The sequence below is a fragment of the Equus quagga genome, chromosome 15, assembly GCF_021613505.1.
Source record: "Equus quagga isolate Etosha38 chromosome 15, UCLA_HA_Equagga_1.0, whole genome shotgun sequence".
NCBI lineage: Eukaryota > Metazoa > Chordata > Mammalia > Perissodactyla > Equidae > Equus > Equus quagga.
The window spans coordinates 14,399,745-14,423,364 of NC_060281.1; the positions used below are offsets into that span (position 1 = coordinate 14,399,745).

The 23,620-nt window shown below is 39.8% G+C and overlaps 1 protein-coding gene across 14 annotated transcripts in view; it reads left to right on the forward strand.

The window, feature by feature from the left end:
• The window catches only part of PKHD1 (PKHD1 ciliary IPT domain containing fibrocystin/polyductin), a 412,643-nt gene that overhangs the window by 49,107 nt on the left and 339,916 nt on the right, over nt 1-23,620 (forward strand). For all 14 annotated transcript variants that reach the window (XR_006885298.1, XR_006885299.1, XR_006885297.1 and 11 more), the window contains exons 28-34: nt 4,785-4,915; nt 7,015-7,150; nt 11,221-11,416; nt 12,133-12,200; nt 13,634-15,241; nt 16,498-16,641; nt 21,576-21,795. Coding sequence is in view for 11 of the 14 variants with exons in the window: in XM_046639693.1 (XP_046495649.1) it covers nt 4,785-4,915; nt 7,015-7,150; nt 11,221-11,416; nt 12,133-12,200; nt 13,634-15,241; nt 16,498-16,641; nt 21,576-21,795 (2,503 nt within the window). In the remaining 3 variants the exon portion in view is untranslated. The remainder of the gene's footprint in view (nt 1-4,784; nt 4,916-7,014; nt 7,151-11,220; nt 11,417-12,132; nt 12,201-13,633; nt 15,242-16,497; nt 16,642-21,575; nt 21,796-23,620) is intronic.

Genomic DNA, 23,620 nt, shown 5'->3' on the forward strand with positions numbered 1-23,620 from the left:
GGAATGACACGATGACATTGGAGAACAGAGACACGAATGAAGCACAAGCATGACTGCTGGGGAAATCTTGGAGAAGAGCTCTAGGCAGAGGGAACATCAAATGATAAAGTCATAGGTCAGAGTGAGCCCAGCTTATTGCAAAAACACCAAGGAGGTCACCGTGGCTGGAATAGATTGAGCGAGAGGACAGTGGTATGAGAAGATTGGGAGCAGATCATCTGGCTTCAGAGACGATGAAAGGATATTGAGTTTTATTCTGAGTGAGATGGGGGCATTGGAGGATTTTAAGTGAAAAAGCAACACGATCAGACTTAAGCTGCCGTGTGAGGATATACTGTAGGGAGGCAAAGATGGAACCAGGGAGACCAATTAGGCAGCTGCTGCAGTCGTCCAGGGGAGAGAGAATGTTGGGCTGGACCAGGGCAATAGATCTTAGAAATATAGAGAGCTGCCCTAGGGCAAATCCTTTTTTGCCTCAGGTATTATTTTTTTTTAACCTAAAAAAAATTGATATATAATTTCCACACCATATAATTCACTTTTTAAAAGTATACAATTCAGTGATTTTTGGTATATCTACAAAGTTGTGTAACATTACCACTATCTAATCCCAGAACATTTTTATCACCCCCCCAAAGATACCTTCTATCCGTTAGTAGTCACTCCCTATTTCTTCTTTCCTCCAATCCCTGGAAAGCACTCATCTATTTTCTCAGTGAATTTGTCTATTCTGGGCATTTCATATAAATGGAATCGTACACTATGTGACCTTTTGTGTCTAGCTTCTCTACTTAGCATAACGTTTTCCAGGTTCATCTATGTTGTAGCATGTTTCAGTACTTCATTCCATTTTATGGATAAATAATATTCCATTGGATAGATATACCACATTTTGTTTATCTGTTCATCTCATGATGGACATTTGAATTGTTTCCGTCTTTTGACTATTATGAATAATGCTGCTATGAACATTTGTGTACAAAGTTTTGTGTGGATATATGTTTTATATATACCTACAAGTTCTCTTGGGTATATACCTAGAAGTGGAATTACTGGGTCATTTAGTGACTCTGTGTTTAACTACTTGAGGACCTGCCAAACCGTTTCCACTGTGGCTACATGATTTTGCATTCCCACCAGCAATATATGAGGTTTCCAGCTTCTCCACATCCTTATCCACAGTTGTTATTTTTTGTGATAATAGCTATTTTGATGGGTGTGAGATGATATCTCATTGTGTTTTTAATCTGCATTTTCCTAATGACTGATGATCTTTGAGCATCTTTTCACGTGCTTATTGGTCACTTGCATATCTTCTTTGGAGAAATGCCTATCCACATCCTTTGCCCATTAAAAAAATTGGGTTATTTGTCTTTTTATTGTTGAGTTGTAAGAGTTCTTTATATATTCTGGATAAGAGTCCCTCATCAGATATGTGATTTGGAAATGTTTTCCCCTATTCAGTGGATTGTCTTCTTAATTTCTTAATAGTATTCTTTGAAGCACAAAATTTTTTAGTTTTGGCAAAGTACAGTTTATCTTTTTTATGGTTGTTATTGCTTGTGCTTTGGTGTCATGTCTTAGAAACAACTGCCTAATCCAATGTCACGAAGTTTTATGCATATGTTTTTTCCTAAGAGTTTCATAGTTTTAGCTCTTGCATTTAGGTATCTCACTTATTTTGAGTTAATTTTTGCATATGGTGTGAGGTAGGGGTCTATATGAGCTTTCTAGGGCTGCTTACCCAGATACCACAAACTAAACAGCTTAAACAACAGAAAGCTAGTGTCTCACAATTCTGGAGGCTAAAAGCCAAGGGTTAAGGTATTGGCAGAATTGATTCCATCTGAAGCAACCTGTGAAGAAGAATCTGTTTTATACCTCTCCCCTCACTTCTGGTGGTTTGCTGGCAGTCTTTGGCATTCTTTGGCATGTGGAAGCGTCAACCTGATCTCTGCCTTCATCTTCACATGGTGTTCTCCCTGTGTCTTTTCTCTGTCCAAATTTTCTCTTTTTATAAGGATACCAGTCATATTGAGTTAGGCACCCACCTTACTCCAGTGTAACCTCATCTTATCTTAATTTAACTAATTATGTCTGCAATGACTCTATTCCCAAATAAGGTCATATTCTGAGGTACTGGCAGATAAAATTCCAACATATGAATTTTGGGGGGACACAATTCAACCCAAAACAGGATCCAACTTCATTCTTTTGTATGTGGATATGCAGTTGTTCCATTTTGCATATGCCTGAAATTATTAGTAGTATAATTTCTTAGATGTGGAATTGCTAGGTCAAGAGGCTATGCACATTTAAAATTTTGACAATGTCAAAATAGTCTCTGTAGAGGCTGTGTAATTTATTCTCTGTGTAGCAATGTATTTGAGTATGTATTTACCACATCTTGGTAACAGTCCTACCAAACTTTTTGATATTTGCCAATCTTGTAGAAGGAAACTAACATTTCATTGTAGTTTTACTTTGCATTTACTTTATTAAGAAAGAAATTTAGTATCTTTTCACGTGTTTAAGAGGCATTGTATTTTTCAGTGAACTGTCTGTTCTTCTCCTTAGCCCCCTTTTTTCAACTGAGTTATTATTCTTCCTTATTAATTTTCAGAGCTTTTATATATAAAGGATATTAGCCCTTTATATGTTTGTTTGTCTTTTCATTTACGATTTTTGTAATTCATAAATATTTTAATTTTTTGTGCAATAAATGTATCAGTCTTTCTTTTAGGGCTTCAGGGTTTGTAAAATACTTAGAATGGCTTTCCAACTAAATTATATATCAAGAAAAATTCTATTTCCTTCTAATTCTTTGATGCTTTCTTTTTCATGTTTAAATATTTGATCAATTTGGAATTTATTTTGGTGAGGATGTGAGGTAGGAATTCAGATTTAATTTTTCAATACTATTTACTTAATTTATTTACGAAATAAATAATCTGTCTATTTTGCACTTATGTGAAACATCATATTTATCATTTCCTATACGCCATACTTCCCTGGGTTTATTTTTGCACTTTCTATTCTGTTCCATTGACCTGTCTGTCTGTGCATGCTTTATTATTGGATTTTAACCATAGTTGTTTTATAAGACATTTTAATGTCTGGTAGAAGACCCCTTTACTCTTATTTTTGAAATTTTGTATTCTGGTTATTGTTTATTTTTCATTGAATTTTAAAATCACCTTGTTTAATTTAAATAAAAAAATCCTGTTTGTATTTTTATTGGGATTGCATTGATGCTTTAGTTTAATTTAGAAGATATGCCACCTTTACGATGTTCATTCTTTCTACCCATTTACTTTATTTGTTTATTTTTTAGTGAGGAAGATTGGCCCTGAGCTAATGTCTGTTGCCAATTTTCCTCTTTTTTCTTGAGGAAGATTGACGCTGAGCCAGCATCTGTGCCAATCTTCCTCTATTTGGTATGTGGGATGCTGCCATGGTGTGGCTTGATGATTGCTTTGTAGGTCCATGCCTGGAATCTGAACCAGTGAACCCTGGGCCACCGAAGCAGAGTGTGCAAACTTAATCACTATACCACCGGGCAGGCCCTTATTTTAGTTTTCTTATTTAAGTTTTAATCCATCGATTAAATTCCTCAATAGTATTTCAACATTTTCTTCAAATTTCTTCGTGTTCTTGAATTTTTCTTGTCAAGATCACTTCCAGATGTTGTATCTTTCATGTTGCTGTTGTAAATTGACTCTTTTCTTCAATTGTACTCTCTAACTTTGTAGTCTATGGTAGCCTTGCCCTGAATTTTCAGGGCAAGTTTATATGTTTAACTTCAAGGTCTTATTCCACTTAGTCACATGCTCCTGAAAGGTTTTCATTAGGTTCGTTAGGTTCCCCTTTCTCACCCTGATGCGCTTGGGGAAGATAACCTTGCTCCTGCACCCCCTTCCCCCTCTCTAGGGGTATGTGTCTCTATTTGGTGGCCTTACTACCTTGTTTGTATCCCGTTCTGGGGAGATGGCACACCAGAATCATTGCCCTCATCTATAACGGGCAGGCTTTCTGTCCATCAGCTGATCAAGGGCTGCTCCTCCCGAAGGAAAAGAATGCCAGAACATCAGCATGACTGGTGCCACGCCTCTTCTTATTGACGTCTGCAGGGAGGAGAGAGGTTTCTGTGGTTGCTCTTCAGGAGCCTGGAGAAAAATCCTGAGGGCAGTGGGTGGTGATTTCAGTCACTTCTACACCATCTTGGAGATTAGAACCTAGTATGTGTGGTATAATCACAAAGCTGGAAGGGCTAAAGCTGTGAATTCAAGATGAGGGAAGTGAGAATCAGTGAACTCAGAGACAATACTACAAATGATCTTCTTTAAGTGGCGGAGCCGTCTGCGGCCCTGACTCTGGGTCCGCTGTTCTTTCTACCATGACGCTCTCTTATACTTGTTTTCTCAGGAAAAGAATAAGCTCTATAGGATTGGCAGGGATGATATTTCAAAGTCTAGGGCAGGAAGAGTTCTCAGAGACCATCTCCTTTACTTCTCTGACTCGTGGACATATTGTGTCTCTTTGTTTTATTCTTAAATATCTCCAGGATGCATTACGACTTCTTTCTGCCCTCTGATCACCAGTTCTTCCTGTTTATATGGTAGTTTGTATATTTAACTTCAGTCTTTTTCTGCAGTTTGAGCATGCCTTGTGTTTTGACTAAGAAGCCTCTTATTTTAACTTCATTTTTTCTCTCTTGTGGATAGTTAAATTTTGTCTGCTTGTGTGGCTTTTTGTCCTATCTAAAAATGCTATTTTTGTTACAGGAGGGCTCTGGGCCACCATCCGAGGCTCTAGTTTGGAAGATGTTAGCCTGGTGCTATTTGGCTCTCAGTCTTGTGTCATTAACGTCACCACAAGCAATTCACGAAGAATTCAATGCAAAGTTCCACCCAGAGTAAGTGGAATCCTTTGGCATCTTTTTCCCTCCGGGTAGGTGACCATTATTAACTTGTAGTGTAAGGTTTTCAGTGGATCATTGCTTAGAACTAAATTAACTGACATGACCTTTTCATCATGAGAGTATGCTTATATTTATATGTTTATATTGCCTGTTCTGCTATGAAATGGGAAGCTGACTCCACCAATGGGGTTATCATTAATGTCAGTTGATTTCTTTTAGAAGAAGACAACAGGACAGTCCTAGGCCACACTCTCAATGAATATTAGTGCCCCAGAATAAATATGTTTATGTCCTGCACATTGTGGGTGTTGATTTGTAAAACTTATATGTGTTGTAATCTTACCTCTCTCTTAAGAAAACAACAAATAATAGTTTTCGCCAGCAATTTTGTTTTCTGGCATGGATGTGAATGGTAGTTCTTAGAAACTTCTAGAATGTCTGATTCCTATGAGATATCTTCCTAGTTATTCTCTACTGCTTCCTTTTTCCCTTAAAAACAAGTCCCTTAGCTTTCTCTTTCTTCTTCAGTTAGTGCAATCTCATAGCCTATTAATTTTTATATTATATTATATTTTCTATTTTAATTAGATTTGAGTTCAGGTCCTTCCCTGGTGCTGTTGGTGAGGCTCCTGCTCACAGTTGAGGCTGAACTTTTAATTCAGAGTTGACTTCAGTGTCATCAACATTCCCAGCACCTCCGTGACCCCATAAGATGGCTCTTTACTGAACAAATAAAGATCTCTGAAAGAAAGGGTTCAGAATAATCTTTGATCTCTGGTCCTACATTTTTATCTCATCCAGTTACTCAAATATTATGAAATGTTAGCTTTTATATATAAACTGCATGCAATTCCAAGGTGTGATCGTACTGTAATTTGTTTAACTTTTCTCTTTTATTGGACATTAAGATAATTTCTAAAATTTCCTATTTTAAACAATGGAGCTTTGATCATCCCAGTAACTATATTTCTGGGCATATTTGTTTTTCTCAGGATAAGTTAACCTAAATTCTAAAGCTTTTGATGTGTAGTATGCAGTTGTCTGAAATTCCCTTTTAATTTATCCTTCCGCTATCACTGTGTGAGTGTCTGATTTCTGACACTTTGACCAACACTGGGTATTATCACCTTAATCTGTATTTACCATTTTAATGGGTAATATTTGTATTGTTTGGATTTCTTTTACTAGAAAGAAGAAACATTAAAGAACAAACTTTTTATTTTGTTCAAAGCAATACAGGTAAAGGTTAAAAGGAAAATAGTAGAACAAATCATGCTCTCCAGCCGTCCTCCTCTTCCCCCTTCTTCAAGTCCTCCTTTCTGAAACAACCACTTTTAATTCTTTTGATAGAGTCACAGTACGATTATTGTATAAAATCAATAAGCCATGTTTACATTATTATGACGATTTAAATGATGCAGGTAGAATCAGGTAATACGTGTTTTTCTTTCATAATTCATTTTTTTCTTAGTTTCTAATTTTTTTCTTAACACAACTTCCTATAATAATAATTCTCTATCTTAAAAAAGAATTCCACCCTATCAGTTACTCTTTTTCCTTGAAGCTCTGTTCTGCATCAATCTAACTGGGGTGTTTTCTGGGTTTATTCTACAGATTTCATTCTCTCACTTCTCTTGATTGCTCTCCTGGGTAGATTCACTGTTTCTTGGAGTTCATATCTTTCTCTTTTTTGGCTATTGTTTATTTTGTGAATCATAGCCTTAAGAAACATCCTAGGAAAGATATGTGGGAAGGAAGTTTTCTGAGTACTTACATGTCTGAAAATATTCACACACTTGATGGATAGTTTAGCTAGGTATAGATGTTTACTTGAAATTGCCATTCTTTGCAGAGCCCATTGGTGTGTTAATTACAAATCATTCTTACTCTCCCTTTAATCTGTTGGATGCCACACTTGCCTCTTCTAAGCACTTGTCACTGTGTGTGTGTGTGAGAGAGAGAGACTTGAAAGTAGCAAATATATTCTTTAAAAACAATTTTCTTGAAATTAACCTTTTAAACTAATTCTGTATGAACTTCTCTCAAGTTAGTCTTATTTACAGAAGTTTAATTTTAAAAAAATGGTTTTTCAGGGAAAAGATGGACACGTTGTAAATGTGACTGTGATCAGAGAGGACCATTCTACAGTTCTCCCCATGGCATTTACATATGAATCCTCTTTAAATCCAGTGATCACATCTCTGAGCAGAAACTGGAGCAGCATAGCAGGTAAAATACATGATACTGTAGCATCTTTGTATCTTTAGACCATTGATCCTATAAAAAAGGCAAATGATGACCTATTAATTTTATTCAAGACAGTGTTATATTTTGAATGGGAGTTATTTTTCTGAAAACTAAGAGGCTAGTATTATCATCTTAGCTATTATTGAATAAATCTCCTTATATCTATTTTTCCTTCTGTAAAATTGAGACCATTTCCGTCAAGAAAATAACATGGGAATTCAAAGGTAACAATTGTTAAGTATTTTTGGAGAACCTACTATGTGCCAATAATAGCACAGACATATTATAGACTTTAATCCTTGCCACTAATTTATAGTATTGTTAGCCTCAGTTTACAGGTAAGAAAACTAAGAAACAGATAGAATACATAACTCGTCTAAAATGCTATCTTTAGTAACAGAGCTTCGATTTGAACCCAAGCAGTCTAGGTGCATGTTACAAGCAGTTAGCCACTTACAGTTTACTGTAAATTACCGTTTCAGGCATCAGATTCTACTGTAGCAGTTATTTGATATGATTAGAGAATAGAGTGTTCTGATTAACCAAGAATTCTTGTTCCTTGAGACATACTATGTATAAAAAGAATGAATTCTTTAGCACCCAAATATGGGAAACAATTTAATCTTTCTTTGATAGTTCAGATGATGTGACCGGATGGAATTGTAACAACTTATTAACATGTTATATTATATAGATTTGGAAAAATACCATACCAGGTAGATTTGGAAACATGTCTTTCTGGTTAATTGAATGCCAGATAACAGAGAGTTTATGGTGGCCATATCTAAGGGATTATTATTATAAAAGACCATCAAATTTCCCAAAGAAAAGGCCTAGACTCAATTTTTCTGGTACTGTTTTCATTTTCGTTGCTCAAGAGTACATAAATAAAGGGAAGTGTCCTTTAGCTTCTCAATATTATTCAGCTCAGATAGTGCAGAAGAAGAATTTGCTGCCTCAGGCGACCAAAGTGTGTAAAATTCCTTAGTGGTATAGATTCTTCCCAACAAAGTAGAAAAGGGAGGAGGGAGCTCCGTGTTCTATTCAGATTTCAGTGATTTTGGCTTTTAATAAAATTTCCTACCTATAATGAAAAGAATAAATACATTGCATCAGTGCCTTAAAGGCATCTAGGATTAGCTTGACAATTGACCAAGAGCCCAAGGAGTGATGTTATTGATATATACAACATGATGCATTATTTGCAGAATTTACACTTGCACTTAAATCTTTCTACAGGCAGAATAAAGAACATGTTAGAAAATCCACAAAGAGTGGTAGCCTGTTGGGAAAGTCTCTTTTGAAAGTTGGAGTGTTACACAACTCCATCCAGGAAATGATGATGTTGATGATGACAATGAAGCCAAAATGAAATCAAAGAAATAGAAGGGGACGGGCAGGGGAAGGGGGAGGAAGAATTTGATATGCAGGACCATTAGTGTGGTTTTTGCAGTCAGTCTGAATGAATCCCAGCTCACCCACTCCTTGAACAAGACATTTAACTTCATTTATCTTTAGTTTCCCCAATTGCTAGGTGGGAATAATTATTTCAAGGCTATTGTAAAAATTGGAGATAACGTAGGTAAAAGTACCTAGCCCGGGGATTAACATGGAGTAAGCACTCAATAAATCCTTCGTTGGAGTGAGTGTTGTAATTCTGTGAGTAACTGAGTGTTATATGAATGAGCCAGAGATGACCTCTGCATATTGGCCCTATGTTGTTTACTTCCTCACAGCAAGTTGGGATCCATGAACTCAAAAGCCTGCCAAGGCCAACCTCAAATTTTTACACACTCAGTTGTTTTAAATATAGCCAAAATAAGCAGATTTTTAACCTTTTAGAGTCTGCCTTCTTTACATACCCTGCAAAACTGCACCCAGCATCTGCTAGCCACAGATAAGATAATCCTGGGGGCTGTAAAGACTAAGCTACTGATGCCTCAAAGTTCTCTGACCCAGAGGCTACCCACTGGGCTGCTCAGTGACATCATCTGGTCACGTAACTCCCCAAACCCTTTCTCCCCCAGGAGTTCCCTAACCTCCCTCCTTTTCTGGGGGTGGTCTCCTGTTGTCGCCCCTGGAAAGTCTTGTGCTGCGAGATTTCTGCACCTATGTGAACCTGTCAGGCACCACCCATATAAAGCTCTTTTTTGTGCTACTGCCACCTAGTGGTCATGTCTTTTCCTTACTCAACTCTGAAATCCTTCAAAGTCACTACACTGAGGCTTCAGACTTCACAGTAGAAAAGAGGCTGGGAAGACATGAAGAGGTAAAGAGAATGTGGAACAAGGAAGAATATGAAGCTAATTGAGGGCTTTTGAATGCTGTACTATACCAGAGGCTGTCCTAGGATAGCTAACTTAATCCTTACAACAAACCACATGGGTAGGCTTTGTTACTATCTTACGGATGAAAAATCCAGGGCTTGGAGAGCCCAAAGTGAACCACCCAAAGTCATGCAGGTACTTAAATGGCAGAGCAAAGATTTGCACGTAGATTTTCTTTTCTCAGCACGCCACAATCTCTCTTTGAGTTTTCTCTTTCAAGTAAACTCTTCTCATCCTCTAATTGGTTGAGGTGTTCTATAGATGCCAGCTCCGTAGTAGTTCTCAAACATTAGAGGCTAAAGGAGCTTTAGAGATGCTCCAGCTCAGGCTGCTTCTCTCTGGGCACAGTCAGACACAGGAAAGGTAAGGATATTTATTTCCACCCTGCCACTGCCCGCTTGATTTCTGGCTCTCGTTAAGACTCTAGTAGTCTGCAGACTGGATTTCCCTTCCCCTATCTCTCTAATTGATCTTGTAGTCTGGAAGAAAGCTTCAATCATATCCTTTGCTTTCTTAGAGACCTTTGGAAGTCTCCACTGTCCACTGAATTAAGTAGCAATCCCTCAGGATTGGCTTTCTTGGTATTTAGCCATAGAACCACCATCAACTTGGCCTATTCCCATTGAGTCTCTAACTGTACGTACACGAATCTAGTCTTCCAGAAAGTCACTGAATTCTCTTTCCTTCTCTCCAAGCCACAGGATGATTAAATGAGAAAGTGCTACCATAGACTTTGGGTAAAACCATGAAGTTTTCAGAATTGAATTGTAAATCCCCTATTCTCGATCATTTCCTCTTGAGCTTTATCTTTCAAATTGAATTTCAAGCACCATCTTGCCCACAAGGCCTTTTTGATATTCAGAATGTTGCTCTGATCTGAACAGCCCCACTGCTCACTTTTCACCTCTCTTCCAGCAGGGCTTGTGCTGAAGCTATTTTGGCACCTATTTTTCCTACCTTTGAGGGCAGGGTCTGTGTTTAACTTATTTTTGTACCCCTTGTGGCATCTTCCTCTTGGTACTCAATAAATATTTGAGGTAAACGGAATTGAATTAAAGTGTCCGTAGTACACATGGCATTTTAGTAGAGTTGCTATTAAACTAAAAATGTATTGAAATACAAGAGAAGACTGGGCTGAGGCCTTGACATTTCCATCAATTGGTTATGAGACCTTGCCTGCTGAACCTGAATTTCCTCAGAAGCTAAATGTCGGTCCTACTAACTGTCTGGATATGGCATCGGGATAGTGTGAGGATCAAATGGGCTAACATACGTGAGAGTGCTCTGTAAACTGTCAAGCACTGTTCTCCTACACAGCGCTTTTATGGCATTCGGTGCACACTGACGACATAGCTTTAGACTTTTATCAGTAGAAAAGTGGAAGTTAAAAAAAGGACGTGGGGTGCTATTTGCTGGTTATAGAGACCACCAGCGCTCCAGACTACTTCTTGATTTGCCTTTGCTTGGAGATAAGTTAGTGCCTCTTGAGTACAGTTGTCCTGACAATTTTGCTTTTTGTGCCCTTGAGCTTACAGGCTGTAGCTCTATTAAAAAAATTTGTTGAAAGTTTCATGCAAAAAATCAGATTAGCGTTCAAACTCTTAGAGTATTATGCACAGGGCTGACCATGTATTTAATCCTAAAAGACAGTTTTAGAATTGAATACCTAGGTGGTTGAGGCCACAAACCCACATCACAGAAGCTAATGGATTCTTTTCAACACAGGAGGTGAGACCCTTTTCATTGGAATGGCGCTGCTGGTGAACGACACGGATTTGGATGTGCAAGTCCACATTCAGGAGACCTTGGCTCTAGTTCATGCACAAGTGGCTCAGGGTCTGGAGGTGGTGCTGCCCTTGCTGCCAGCTGGTCTCCACAGAATCTCGGTCTCCATCAATGGGGTCAACATTAGCTCACAAGGGTGAGCTGGACACTTGCCATTAATTTTCGGTCTGTTTGATTGTCTAGCAATTCAGTTGAGGAATTCCAGTTTTGAGTTAGGTCTTGTTTTTCCTTCTTCTTCTGAAGTTAGAGGATAAACACATGAGAATCATAAAATTTGAACAAATCTTGAGACCTTACAGGACAGTTTACTCTCAAGACCAACGCAGGGGAAATTTTTGGCTTACTGGTTGGAGAATGGAGAATTTTCTGGAATTAAGATGTCATGGCTTGTCGTTGGGGTGGGGTGGGGTAGGCATCTGTATGTGAAGGAGGAACAGTCTGTGCTTTAATAAGAGTCTGTGATTAAATAAAACCTTTAATAAGATTGGGTATTGGGCTTTGAATAAATGGCTTGCAATTATTGCACAAGCCATGCTCACATCCTCTTTGCCCTAAAGCCCTTCTGCCCAGTTTTTCTCCAGAAGTTCCCGCTCCTCCTTCCAGAAAGTTATCTAAATTGTATGGGACCCATGTCACCCATGGTACTGGCCCAGGAAAATGTCCCACCCAACATCTTTTCCTCACCATTTCCTTTGTTCTCTGTTGGGCAGTATCCTTCACACTTGCTCTCCATCACTGCTCCCTTTCTCTCCTTTTCTCCCTCAAATACATACCTCTCTTCTGTCTTACTCCTTCCTTTCTCTTTTTCTAACTCTCTTGGTTGTTTCATGACAATCTCCCCCTATTCTGCAGGGTTGATCTTCACATCCACTGCATCACAGAAGTTTTCAGCATTGAGCCTTGCTGTGGGTCCCTTCTGGGTGAGTGGCTCTGACATGACTGGTATCATTTATCCAGTAAGTCTACTCCCTGGATATCCAGATTTTGTTCCTGGGTTAATTAACGGGCGAGACCAGAGACGGGCAGCAGGGAGAAGAGCTTTCCTGATGCTCTGGAAACTGAGTGGTGTACTTTGAAGGGTGTGAAAACTCAGTGGTTCCTTAGCCCAGTAAGCTCAGGAAATTAAAAAATTTTTATGAAAACGAGATGTGCCTATTTTCTTTTTCTAATGGAAAGAGGCTGAAACATCTAATGGGCAGCACCTCTCGAGTGAATATTAGAAAAACAAGGGAAGAGCTCCCTGCTTCAGCCGTTTAGATGCTACATGTGCAAAGAGAGGAGGAATGAGTCTTTGGTGTCTTCACTTTCCTCTAGGGATGCAGATGAAGGACCAGAAGTAGTCAGAAACGCAGATGCCAATATGGGAGATGTAAGGACAAGACAAATAGAGAAATCTAGAAAACTATTCATTTTCAGAAAACAATTGACAGCTGTATATTTGCATGTGAATAATCACTCTGATAGGGTTTGAAATAGCACATTATCCTTTTTGAGTATAACCTTTTTAAGGCTGCTTGGCTGTACTACAGATTTGGTAATGATATGAGGTACGTTGCTCCAATCCTTGTCCTGAAGATGGTGTTTGATTGTCCCTCAGTTACAGGTGAGACAAAGTCTATGAGTATAACAGCAAAATCATAAGCATGTTTCAATGTTTCAATGGCTCTTCATATGTCATATATATATATATATATATATACACATATACACACATATGACTATATAAATATGGAATACTGGAATATTATATAGAATAATATACAAGATAAGTAGAAGACTGACCAATCTGATTTTTCATTATTGTGTCAGTTGAATATATTTAGAATAATATACATATACCCTACATAATAACATATAAACTAATATGGCAGATAATATGGCAGATGACAAGAAGACTAAAGAATTTGATTTTTCATTAGTGTATATATTGTATGTATATAATATACATAAAATTTCTCTACATAATAATATATAGAATAATATAGACTAGTATGTCAGATAATACAGCCGATGACAAGAACACGTCAAGAAATTTGTTTTTTCTTAGTGTATAAGATGATAGAAGTGGTGGCTTCTAGGCTCTATAAATATCCTTAAAAATTTTGTCTTACATATTACAAACATCCTTCCTTATAATAATTTATATTGTTTTACAGTTATGTCAATTTCACCCCATCTGACTCCTGCCAAAATGATCACAAATTTAACATCGAGGGGGTGAGGTGAAATAATCGGGGTTTCACCTATACTTACCCCACCTTCCGCTTAATTGCACTGATACTTACACAGGTGCTGTGAGATCTCAGTTCTGAATACCAGCTTTTATGTTTCGTTTTCATTATTCGCGCTTTAGGTGGAACCATCCTCAGCATCTCAGGAATAGGGTTCAGCAGGGACCCCGCTTTGGTTTGGGTGCTTGTGGGCAATCAGTCCTGCGACATCGTGAACTCGACAGAGAGGAACATCTGGTGTGAGACTTCGCCTGCGTCCCTGCTGCCTGATGCGGATGGTCTCTCTGTCCCAGCCCCCGTGGAGGTCTGGGCTGGCAGCACGTCCATCCCCCAAGGACCTTCCCCAAGCCTGGTAGGGAAGGGCTTTATCTTCATGTATGAAGTGGCAGCAACACCAGTGGTCACTGCCGTACGAGGAGAAATCACGGACAGCAGCCTGCGGTTCGACGTGGAAGGAAGTAACCTCTCCAACTCGGTTATCCTTCTGGGGGGCTTGGCCTGCGGTCTGGAGACACAGTCTTTCAGGAGCAACGTGAGCCTGTCTGGGTGCTCCTTTCCTCTTCACAGCTTGGAAGCAGGCATCTATCCTCTCCAAGTACGTCAGAAGCAGATGGGGTTTGCTAACATGTCTGCGGTGCCCCAGCAATTTGTGGTCACACCTCGGATAACGGCCATCTTCCCAGCACACGGGTCTGCTTGTGGTGGGACAGTGCTCACGGTGCGGGGGCTGGCTCTCAGCTCTAGGAGGGGGTCAGTTCAGGTGGACCTTTCGGGTCCTTTTACCTGTGTAATTTTGAGCTTAGGGGACCAGACAGTCCTCTGTCAGATTCACCTGGTGGGTGACCCCTTGCCTGGTGCTTCCTTCACCCTGAACGTCACCGTCTTGGTCAATGAGCTCCCCAGTGAGTGTCAGGGGGATTGCACACTTTTCTTGCGGGAAGAGACAACTCCCGTCGTGGACGCCTTGACCACTAACATCAGTGGGTCTCTGACCACAGTGCTGATTAGGGGTCGGAGGTTAGGCACCACTGCTGATGAGCCAGTGGTGTCTGTGGATGATCATCTTCTTTGCAACGTAACTTTCTTTAATGCAAGCCATGTGACATGCTGGATAAGTGGCTTGACCCCAGGACCTCACTACTTATCAGTTTTTCATAGAAGAAATGGGTATGCTTGTTCTGGTAACGTTTCCAGACACTTCGACATTTTGCCTCAAGTGTTTCGTTATTTCCCCAAGAATTTCAGCATACATGGTGGAGGCCTCTTGACTGTGGAGGGCACGGCCCTGAGAGGACAGAACGCCACGTTAGTCTACGTTGGTTGGCAGGGCTGCCTGACAGTGAACGTCAGCTCTGACCTCATCCAGTGCATCGTTCCCTCGGGGAATGGCTCTGTGGCCCTGAACATAGAGGTGGACAGACTTTCACACCAAATGGGAGTCATCAGTTACAGCAACACCTTCACCCCAGAGTTGCTCTCTCTTTCTCAGACGGATGACGTCTTAACCTTTGCGGTGGCCCAGATCTCAGGAGCTATGAATGTTGACATTTTAATCGGGATGTCACCCTGTATGAATGTCTCTGGCAACCGCACTGTTCTCCAGTGTGTGGTCCCCTCCCTTCCTGCTGGCGAGTACCAAGTCAGAGGTTACGACCGCACGAGAGGGTGGGCCTCATCCGCGCTGGTGTTCACGTCCAGAGTCAGTGTCACGGCCGTGACTCAGAACTTTGGTAAGTCAAGCAAAGGAGACAAGGCTTTCTTTATGTAAGTGCATTATAACTACTCTCACTTCTCTAAGAGGAAGGGAAGCAACATGGATCTGATGGCTGAGGGAGAGGGAAGCCCGACTGGCCTCTTACAGTTCAATTTCCTCCTGACACTTGTCATTGTAATACTCCTGTGTGTGAGGCTTTGTTTTTCTTGTTTTTTCTTGGTGAGGAACATTGGCCCAGAGCTAACATCTATTGCCAATCTTCCTCTTTCGCTTGAGGAAGATTGTCCCTCAGCTAACATCCATGCCAATCTTCCTCTATTTTGTATGTGGGATGCCACCACAGCATGGCTGATGAGCAGTGTGTAGGTCCACACCTGGGATCTGAACCCACAAACCCCAGGCCACCGAAGGCAAGTGCGTGAATTTAACCACTATACCACCAGGCCAGCCCTGAGGCTTATTTTTTATCAAGGAAATTGTGCATATTCTCTAAGTGTGTGATTGCATTTTAATTTGATGTATTAACCCAATTTAATTTGTTTTAAACTAAATAATACCATTTGTAAGAGCTCATAATTTGATCATTTTAGTAGAATTTAAATGCTTTCACCTATTTTTAGACCTGTATGCCAATTTGAATTATTTAGAACTTATTAAATATGATTAATTTTTATCATTTTGTAATATTTCACAGATGAATTCATACTCCACCAATAATAGGTCACTTGCATATTACCACTGCATTTTTCTCCTTTCAGAGGTACTGAATTTTGCCTTGCCTTTTCTTCCAATAATCGTTTCAGTTTCTGGTCACTTAAAGGCTTGCTGCACTTGAGATAGGTCAAATCTGATTGTGATTCAGAAAGTATAGAAGAAATTATGGGAGCAGAATCTTAGTTGGATGAAGTGCTAGCCAAGCCATTACTTGGAACAAATTTGCCTGGCCTCAACTGGGTGGAATGCTGTGGGGATGGGGATTTTGGTCCTGAGTCCATCACTAGTTTCTCTGGGTAACTTTTCTAAGCCTCAGCTTCCTTATTTGATAAAGGGATCTGGGCTGGATGCTCCCTAGTTCTGCTTTCTACTCTCTGAGATTCCATGATTCTGATGGTAGGAGAGCAAGGGTATGAAATGCAACCTGAAGCCAGTTGTGTGGATTCTGAAGAGCATCAAAAGAAAGATGGTCAGCAAGAAAGCACGGATTTGAATTTCAGGTTAAGTAGAAAAAGAGATTTGCCTCTGTGATCATGAACTTGTAGTTTTGCTTTAAAGGCTGCCTGGGTGGAAGGCTTGTGCACGTGTCTGGAGCAGGATTTCCTCCAGAGAACATCTCAGCTGCTGTGTGTGGTGCTCCCTGCCAGGTCTTGGCGAATGCTACAGTGTCTGCCTTCAGCTGCTTGGTTCTGCCCCTGGATGGTCAGTAAATTAGCTGTGTTTTTTTTTTGAAAGAGCCTATATGAAAATGATATTCTTTGGTTAACTCTAGTTTTGTAATTAATGATGTACTGACCCCTAATTTTTCTATGAGTTCCTGGGAAAAGAATTTCTCTACTCCTCCGTGACTGCCTGTTAAAATGGTTCATAGTAACCTCTGTCATATTAATGGCAACAAAAAATGTATCACCTATGTTCTTGTTTGCAGTTGCATGATGGAGAAAGTAATTCTGAGTTCTGAATGTTTCAGCGACAGCCTTAGGCATCATGGGGAAAACAATCTCTTGGTCTTCTTCTGTGGTGGGGCTGCTGAAAACATCTGTTTTCTGGAGGAAGTGGTGAAGGGATTAGATCGCAGGCTGGGTATCTCTTGCATATTTGCCTAGGTACTCAGTTCCTAATTCTTATTACAGGCAAAAGGGCCAAAATTCACATTATCCTCTTACTCTGTGATGTCCAGGTCATTCCCTGAGCCCTTGCTCAGTAAAACGCCACCATCTCTCCCTGCGCTAAGCCTCACAGCCGTCATGTAAATTGTGGGATGGGAAGCCAGGTCTTTGTTAGAATGGAAGATAACACATGATGGGGCTTTACAACACATGATAATTACCCACTGAGCTTCAGGAAAAAAAGTCAAAGGGGAGAATTTGCCATTGCCGTTCCAGGAGCAGCTAAGGCAGGTGATTGTCTTGTTTGCATACCTTCAGATCTTGTACCCGAACACTTAAAAACCATTTGCACGCAGGCTTTCTGTATGGTGCTTTAAGTGATATTCCTAGTTTATGTGTCCGCAACTTAAATGTGGGTGGAAGGATTTGCAAAGTGATAAAAGCATCACTTCATCTGAGCTTGGTCAAACATTCCATGATGGATAATGCCATTGTGATGGCAGTTTATGCTGGATTGCCTTGGACGTGGAGGAGGAGGAAGGAAAGGAGGAAGAGGGGGAGGGGAAACAATCCTTGCTTAAATTACTAGAAATTGAGTTTCCTATTATCATCATGTATATAAGCAGACCATTACGGAAGACAGAGCTATTCCACTTAAGATTCCACAATAGGAGACTTAAGATCAGCAGAAGATTTAAGGTTGGGATGTCTGTTTCATTCTCTGCCAGAAGAGTGCTGGCACAGGGTATGTGTGAAATTAATGTTCGACGAAGGAATAAATGAAGGAATCGGGAAATGGTGGAAACAGAAAACCAAGACTCCACATTTCTAGGTTCTGATATTTAACTACAGTTATTTTTTAAGTCTTTCACATAGGTACTGTTTAAATTAATCAACTTTTTAAAGCCTCGGTATTTTTCTAAGACGTTTAATTTCATCTGGAAGTACAAAATAAAAGTCAATGAGGTTTCAGGGTCAGGTGATTGTCATACTGAAAGTTTTATCACTCTTAGGGGAGGAATGATAGAAATTCTTATATTTTAAAAGATTTGATTAAGTTTAGGAAAGGACTCCTCAGAATTTCTTGATTTTTAAGAGGTAAACACGAGTTGGAAGCTGTAACTCTCACTATTGCCACTAGGTGTCACCAAACACTTATTGATTGTGCAAGGGCCACGTTCACGCCAGGGAAATGGATAATTTGACTTATTTTCCTCTTTACTAAAAAAAGTCTTTCTAAAAACTTTTAATTACAGTGTCTAAATCTGGAGAGGAACTACTGAAATCCACCTCCACGGGTTTCTTACTTAAGAGCCAGGATGGGATTTGGGGGGGTTCTATCCACGCACTAAAACTGAATAAAACATTTTGAATACATGATTGTGTTATTTATTTATTTTTTTGAGAAGTAGGTCTCCGACGGACATCAAATGGTCAAAGGGAATGTGTCTTAGAAATTATTAGAAACGACTAATAATTCCTCTACTTTTGGATAGGATTGCAAATAACCAGTTTAGATAAGAATCTGTTACATTTTAAAAGATTTTTTAGAGGGTGATTTCATAGCAGCATCTCTTACACATGTTTCACAGTTGTCATCTTCAGAGGTCTCCATCCTTTTACCTAACTGACACTCGCCTGCTCTCCCTTTTTCAACTTTCGTCGGCTGGCGGCCCTTCAGAAAGCTGAATAATCTCAGTCCTTCTAATGCAGTAGTTCTCTATGAGATTAGTATTGAGAATTATATTATTATGGAGAATATAATATCATTATGGTTGTTGCTGGAGCAGCAACAACAGCCCCTCTTGGGAGTTTGTTAGAAATGCAAATTTGGGGGACCCTCTGAATCTCAAACTTTCCAACAAGTAAACATTTTGGTATTTCTCTTCGGAGCCCTCTCTGAATTCTGACATTCCTTCCTAATTTGAGACCCCGAAGTAGGCAGCTCCTCTGTGTAAGCCACTTCTGGCCAGATTGGGTAACATCCTAAGATGCCTACATATAATCTGGTCCCACATTTGTTTTTAAAATTACACTGCTGTCTTGTGGGTTTATAATCTTTCTGTTACCTGTTATTATTCCAAAGTGTTTTTTTGTTTTTTTCTTTCTTTCTATTGTGGCTGTGCACAGCTGGGCTTTCCTCATATTTGTGTGACTTCTTTTTTTCTTCTGTGGTTCACTGCCTTACTATTTTCATTGGGTCTTTTGTTTATTTCTGTTAACTTCTCTAATTGACCAAGGTCACTGAATTCAGACGCTTGCTTTGAGTTTCTTCCTTGGTTTGACTTTGCACAATAAAGAGAGCGGTGTCTCACATTCTGGGTTGTGGATGATGGCCTGCAACTCAAACTTCTCTAATTATTGTTTTGCTTGTTCCGATGCCACAGTCCTAATGTGTTTTCTTTTCATCAGTAGGGCAGGGCTGGTAAAGGTGGAGCTCTAAAAATAGTGCTTGTGCAGCTTTGGTGTCATCTATCTTTACCTTCTCCCAAACTGTACTTCTAACAAAAGAAGAATTTTACTTTTTCATATGATGGGTTGATAAAACCTCTTGTTAGGTGAAATGAATGTTCTGTAAAGTCAGCAAGATTTTCGATCTTTGGATTTCTTGCATTTATATCTTAAATTATACCACATAACTTCTTCATGGAAACTTTAACTTTTCCATGAGGCATGAAAAGCTGAAGTGATGACGGTCACACAGCTATTTGGTGGCAGAACCTTGAGTAAAATTCGTGGATTCCGACCCCTGGCCCTGAGTGCTTCCCGTAATCCGCCTTGTCAGTTTGCATCCACCTCATCACTCATAATGAGTTTATTATTTTATAGGTGTTGAGCCTGTTTTTATTTGCTCTAGGCCTTACAGACTGGAAAGTTCTCATGTTTTGTCTATCCTTATGAGAGTCCTACTGTCAGCTATTTAACTGCTATGATTCATTTGGAACATATTCACAGGGAACCTACTATGTGTCAAGTGCTTTGGAATGTTTTAGCAACAATAATATTTGTGTGTGATTGAGTAACTGCAAACCCTCCCACCCGGACTTCCCTCAGTTACCCCTCGCTGCACGTGGCGCTGCAGTGCAGGCAGGCGGCGTCGTTTCAAGCCCCCAGTCCTTGATAGCGTTTGTCGTGTACCTGCATGGGAGGCTGGCTGCAGAGGTAGAAGGCTAGAGAGATTTTTCTTCTTCTTCTTCTTTGCTTTGTTAAGGTTTTCAGACAGAGCTGCTCCAAAACCATCTCACGTAGAGACTAGAGACTTGTTTATCCTCCTGTTAAAGGTTATTGCCAATCTGTCTTGTTGATGCTTTTTACATTTGTGTCTCATGACCCAGAAAGAAATGGCCTAATGGTCAAAGAGTTTCAAATAATTACTTTTATTCTTTATAAAATGTTAGCAGTCAAAATTATATGAAAACCAAGAACTTCTGTTAATCAAGAGATCCCATAAAGAGGATAAAAAGTCTAGCCACAAACTCAGAGAAAGTATAAGCAGCTATATAAGCTCCAAAGGATTAGTGCCCAGAATTGATAAAGAGCACAAATCAATAAGAAAAAGACAAACGTTCCAATAGAAAAAAGGGCAAATGGCAGAAATAGGAATTTCATAGAAAAGGAAATGTGAGTTATTACTAAACATATAAAAAGTTGTTTGACCTAAAAAGTAATGATGAAAATGCAAATTAAGGTCACAATGATATCCCATTATATATGCACTGGACTGGCCAAAATCAAGAGTCTGATAATCCCAAGTGCTCACAATTGTGTGAAGTAATGGGAACTCGTAAATATCACTAGTAGGAATATAAAATGGCACAACCACTTTGAAAACGATATGGCACTATCTTGTAAAGTTGAACTTGTACCTGCCCTATGTACTGGCAATTCTCTTTAAGGAATATCCCCAAGAGGAAATTTTGAAGTAGCAAAAACTGGAAGATATCCAAAAGTCCATTGGCAAGAGAATAGATCAATGTATTGTAGTACCTTCACACAATGCAATATTGAGCAGCAGCAAAAATGTGCGAGAAATAGGTACATACGATAATTTGGATAAATCTTGGAAATATAATATTGAGTGAAAAAAGCAGGTCCAAGAATATTACGTCATGTATTCTGTTTTACAAAGCTCAAAAGCAAGTCAAACTCAACAATCTCTTGTTTAAGAATACAAACCCACGTGAGAAAACTGTTTAGAAAATGCAGGCAGTTTTTCCAAAGATGAGGAGAAAGGAGATGGGTGTGGCGACGGGCAGAGATTCGAGATCATCTCAGCTCTCTTAGATCTTATGTCGGCTGGTTGACTCAGATGAATTTGTCTGATGATGATGATTCATACTTTACAATAATGTTACTTAAATTCTTCTGTATGTATTATGTATACACAATACATTTAAAAAAAAGTAGCCTGATAACTTCATTTCCCTATTAGTCAAGGGTGACACATGAACTTCATTCATGGAACAAGGTAAGGCCTTCACTTCTTTTGGTGGTTGTTACCTATCCTAATGTGTCTGTTTCCTGCAGTGTCGTTGGCTTTCCTGTGTGGCCTGAAGCACGAGGAGGAGGGCTGTGACGCCTCCAGCCGGACCTACGTGCAGTGTGATTTGACGGTCACTGTGGGGACTGAGAGCCTGCCCCCATCATGGCCTTACTTCTACATCTGTGAAGAAAGCCCCTCATGCCTCTTTGCACCAGGTCATTGGACAGAGTCAGCGTCTCCATGGTTCTCGGGCCTCTTCATCAGGTAACCCCCTCCTCTCCCTCCCTGACATTCCCCAGGGAGGCATCGCCAGTGGACTGATGGAGGCATAAGGAACTGCAGTCTGGGTGGACGTGGCCCTGGGGGCCCACTGCTCTTGTTGGAGGGACGTTCCATTGTGAACTCCAGCCAGCCTGCATATCAAAGCATCTCCTGTCTTTTCAAGTGTTCAAGAGAACATCTGAAAAATTTACCCAGTAAACAGCCCGCTTTGTTCTTGCTGAGGTTTTAATATTTATCTTCCGATCCAGAGCAACATCTGGTGAATGCCAATGGGGAAAAAGATTAGACATTATGAAAAACAGAAGGCTCTTTTCCCCTTTCCTTTTTCTTTTCTTTCCAAACAGATTCACAAGTATGAAAAAAAGTCATAGAGAAATCCAGCAGATTGTACAATGTTTATTCAAAAGAAGGGGGGATGCGCAGGCGGAATTACTGCACATCTAGGATTTAGGAGCCGTAAGCTTATAAGGATTTTTTGAACTTAAAAAACAAACAACTGAATACCATAACTTTCCAGGTAAAAACCCCTTTTCTAAGCAAATTACAAAGAAAAATGTGACCATGTTGGTAATTCTGATGGCCTTGATTTCCACAAGCAGCGGTTTTCCTCCGCAGCGGGACAGCTCAGCGCTGAGCATTGCTCTGCCCCCTTTTTGTTTCTTGCTTAGATAGAGTAGTTACATCTGATTATTTAATGAAGGCCCCTTTTCCCATTAAAAAATACCTAAAGAAGACCAATTCCCCAGGATGAAAGAGAGAGCCAGCCCTTTCCATGGCAGTCTGACTTGGGATGTCTGAGACAGTCTGTGTATGGATTTGCCACCAAAGGTTTGTGTTTAGCCGGAGGAAGACAGGAACCTCCTTGGCTGTTTGCTTTCTAGAAGGGCATGAAGAACACTGTTTAGGTCACGTGGGAGGTGAGGTGCCAGAGGCTGTACTCAAGTAAGACTGGATTTGAGAACTCACTAATGCTGGATACCAAGAAGTACTTGGCAGCACTTCCCGGCTCCACTGACTTTGAGGACTTTGTCTACATTCTCAGAACCACTCTCTGCAGTTCTTCTGTCGCCTCCTCTTCACTCTCGGAGGTGGCCACGGCGACTGGACCTCGGACCCCATTGAAAGTTATTGCCTTATCTAGTAATACCATTTGGCAGTATGCACTAATAACCTTATAATTCTTCATACCCTGTGATCCAGCAATTTCACTTCTGGGATTTTAAGAAAGCAGTTAGAAATATGTAACATTTATGAAAAACTATATTCTTTGAAGTTTAAGTATAGTGACAAAAACGTTGAAATGAAATAAGTGTTTAGTGATAAAGAATGCATCCAAATGATAATACTAAGGAACCTTTAAAAATCATGATGTATAATATTTAACCAAAGGGGAAAATGCTTATAATGCATTGGGAAATGAAAGGCACGGGTCATAAAATAGTGGATCAATTTAGTCCTAGTGGTGTACATCGTGCATATGTTTGCAAACACGAAAACAGGTGGTTAGAAAAAAGACTGGAAGGATGTGTTTTAAAATGTTGATAGCGCCTATTTCCCAGTGGCTGGAGTACTGATATTTATTTTCTTCACTGAGTTTTTGTCTATTTTTGTCAGTGAATACATACTAGTTTAATAACCAGAAAATGCACTACAAATGATACAAGGGGCATTAAGAAAATCAAGTGCCAAATGGTTTGCCTTGGTTCCTCTTAAGTTTATGCTTGTGAACCTGGAGACCTACTTTCCAGGATCTTTGCAGGGAACCCATTTGCATTAACTACCTGATACCTCCGCCAGCCACTACCAC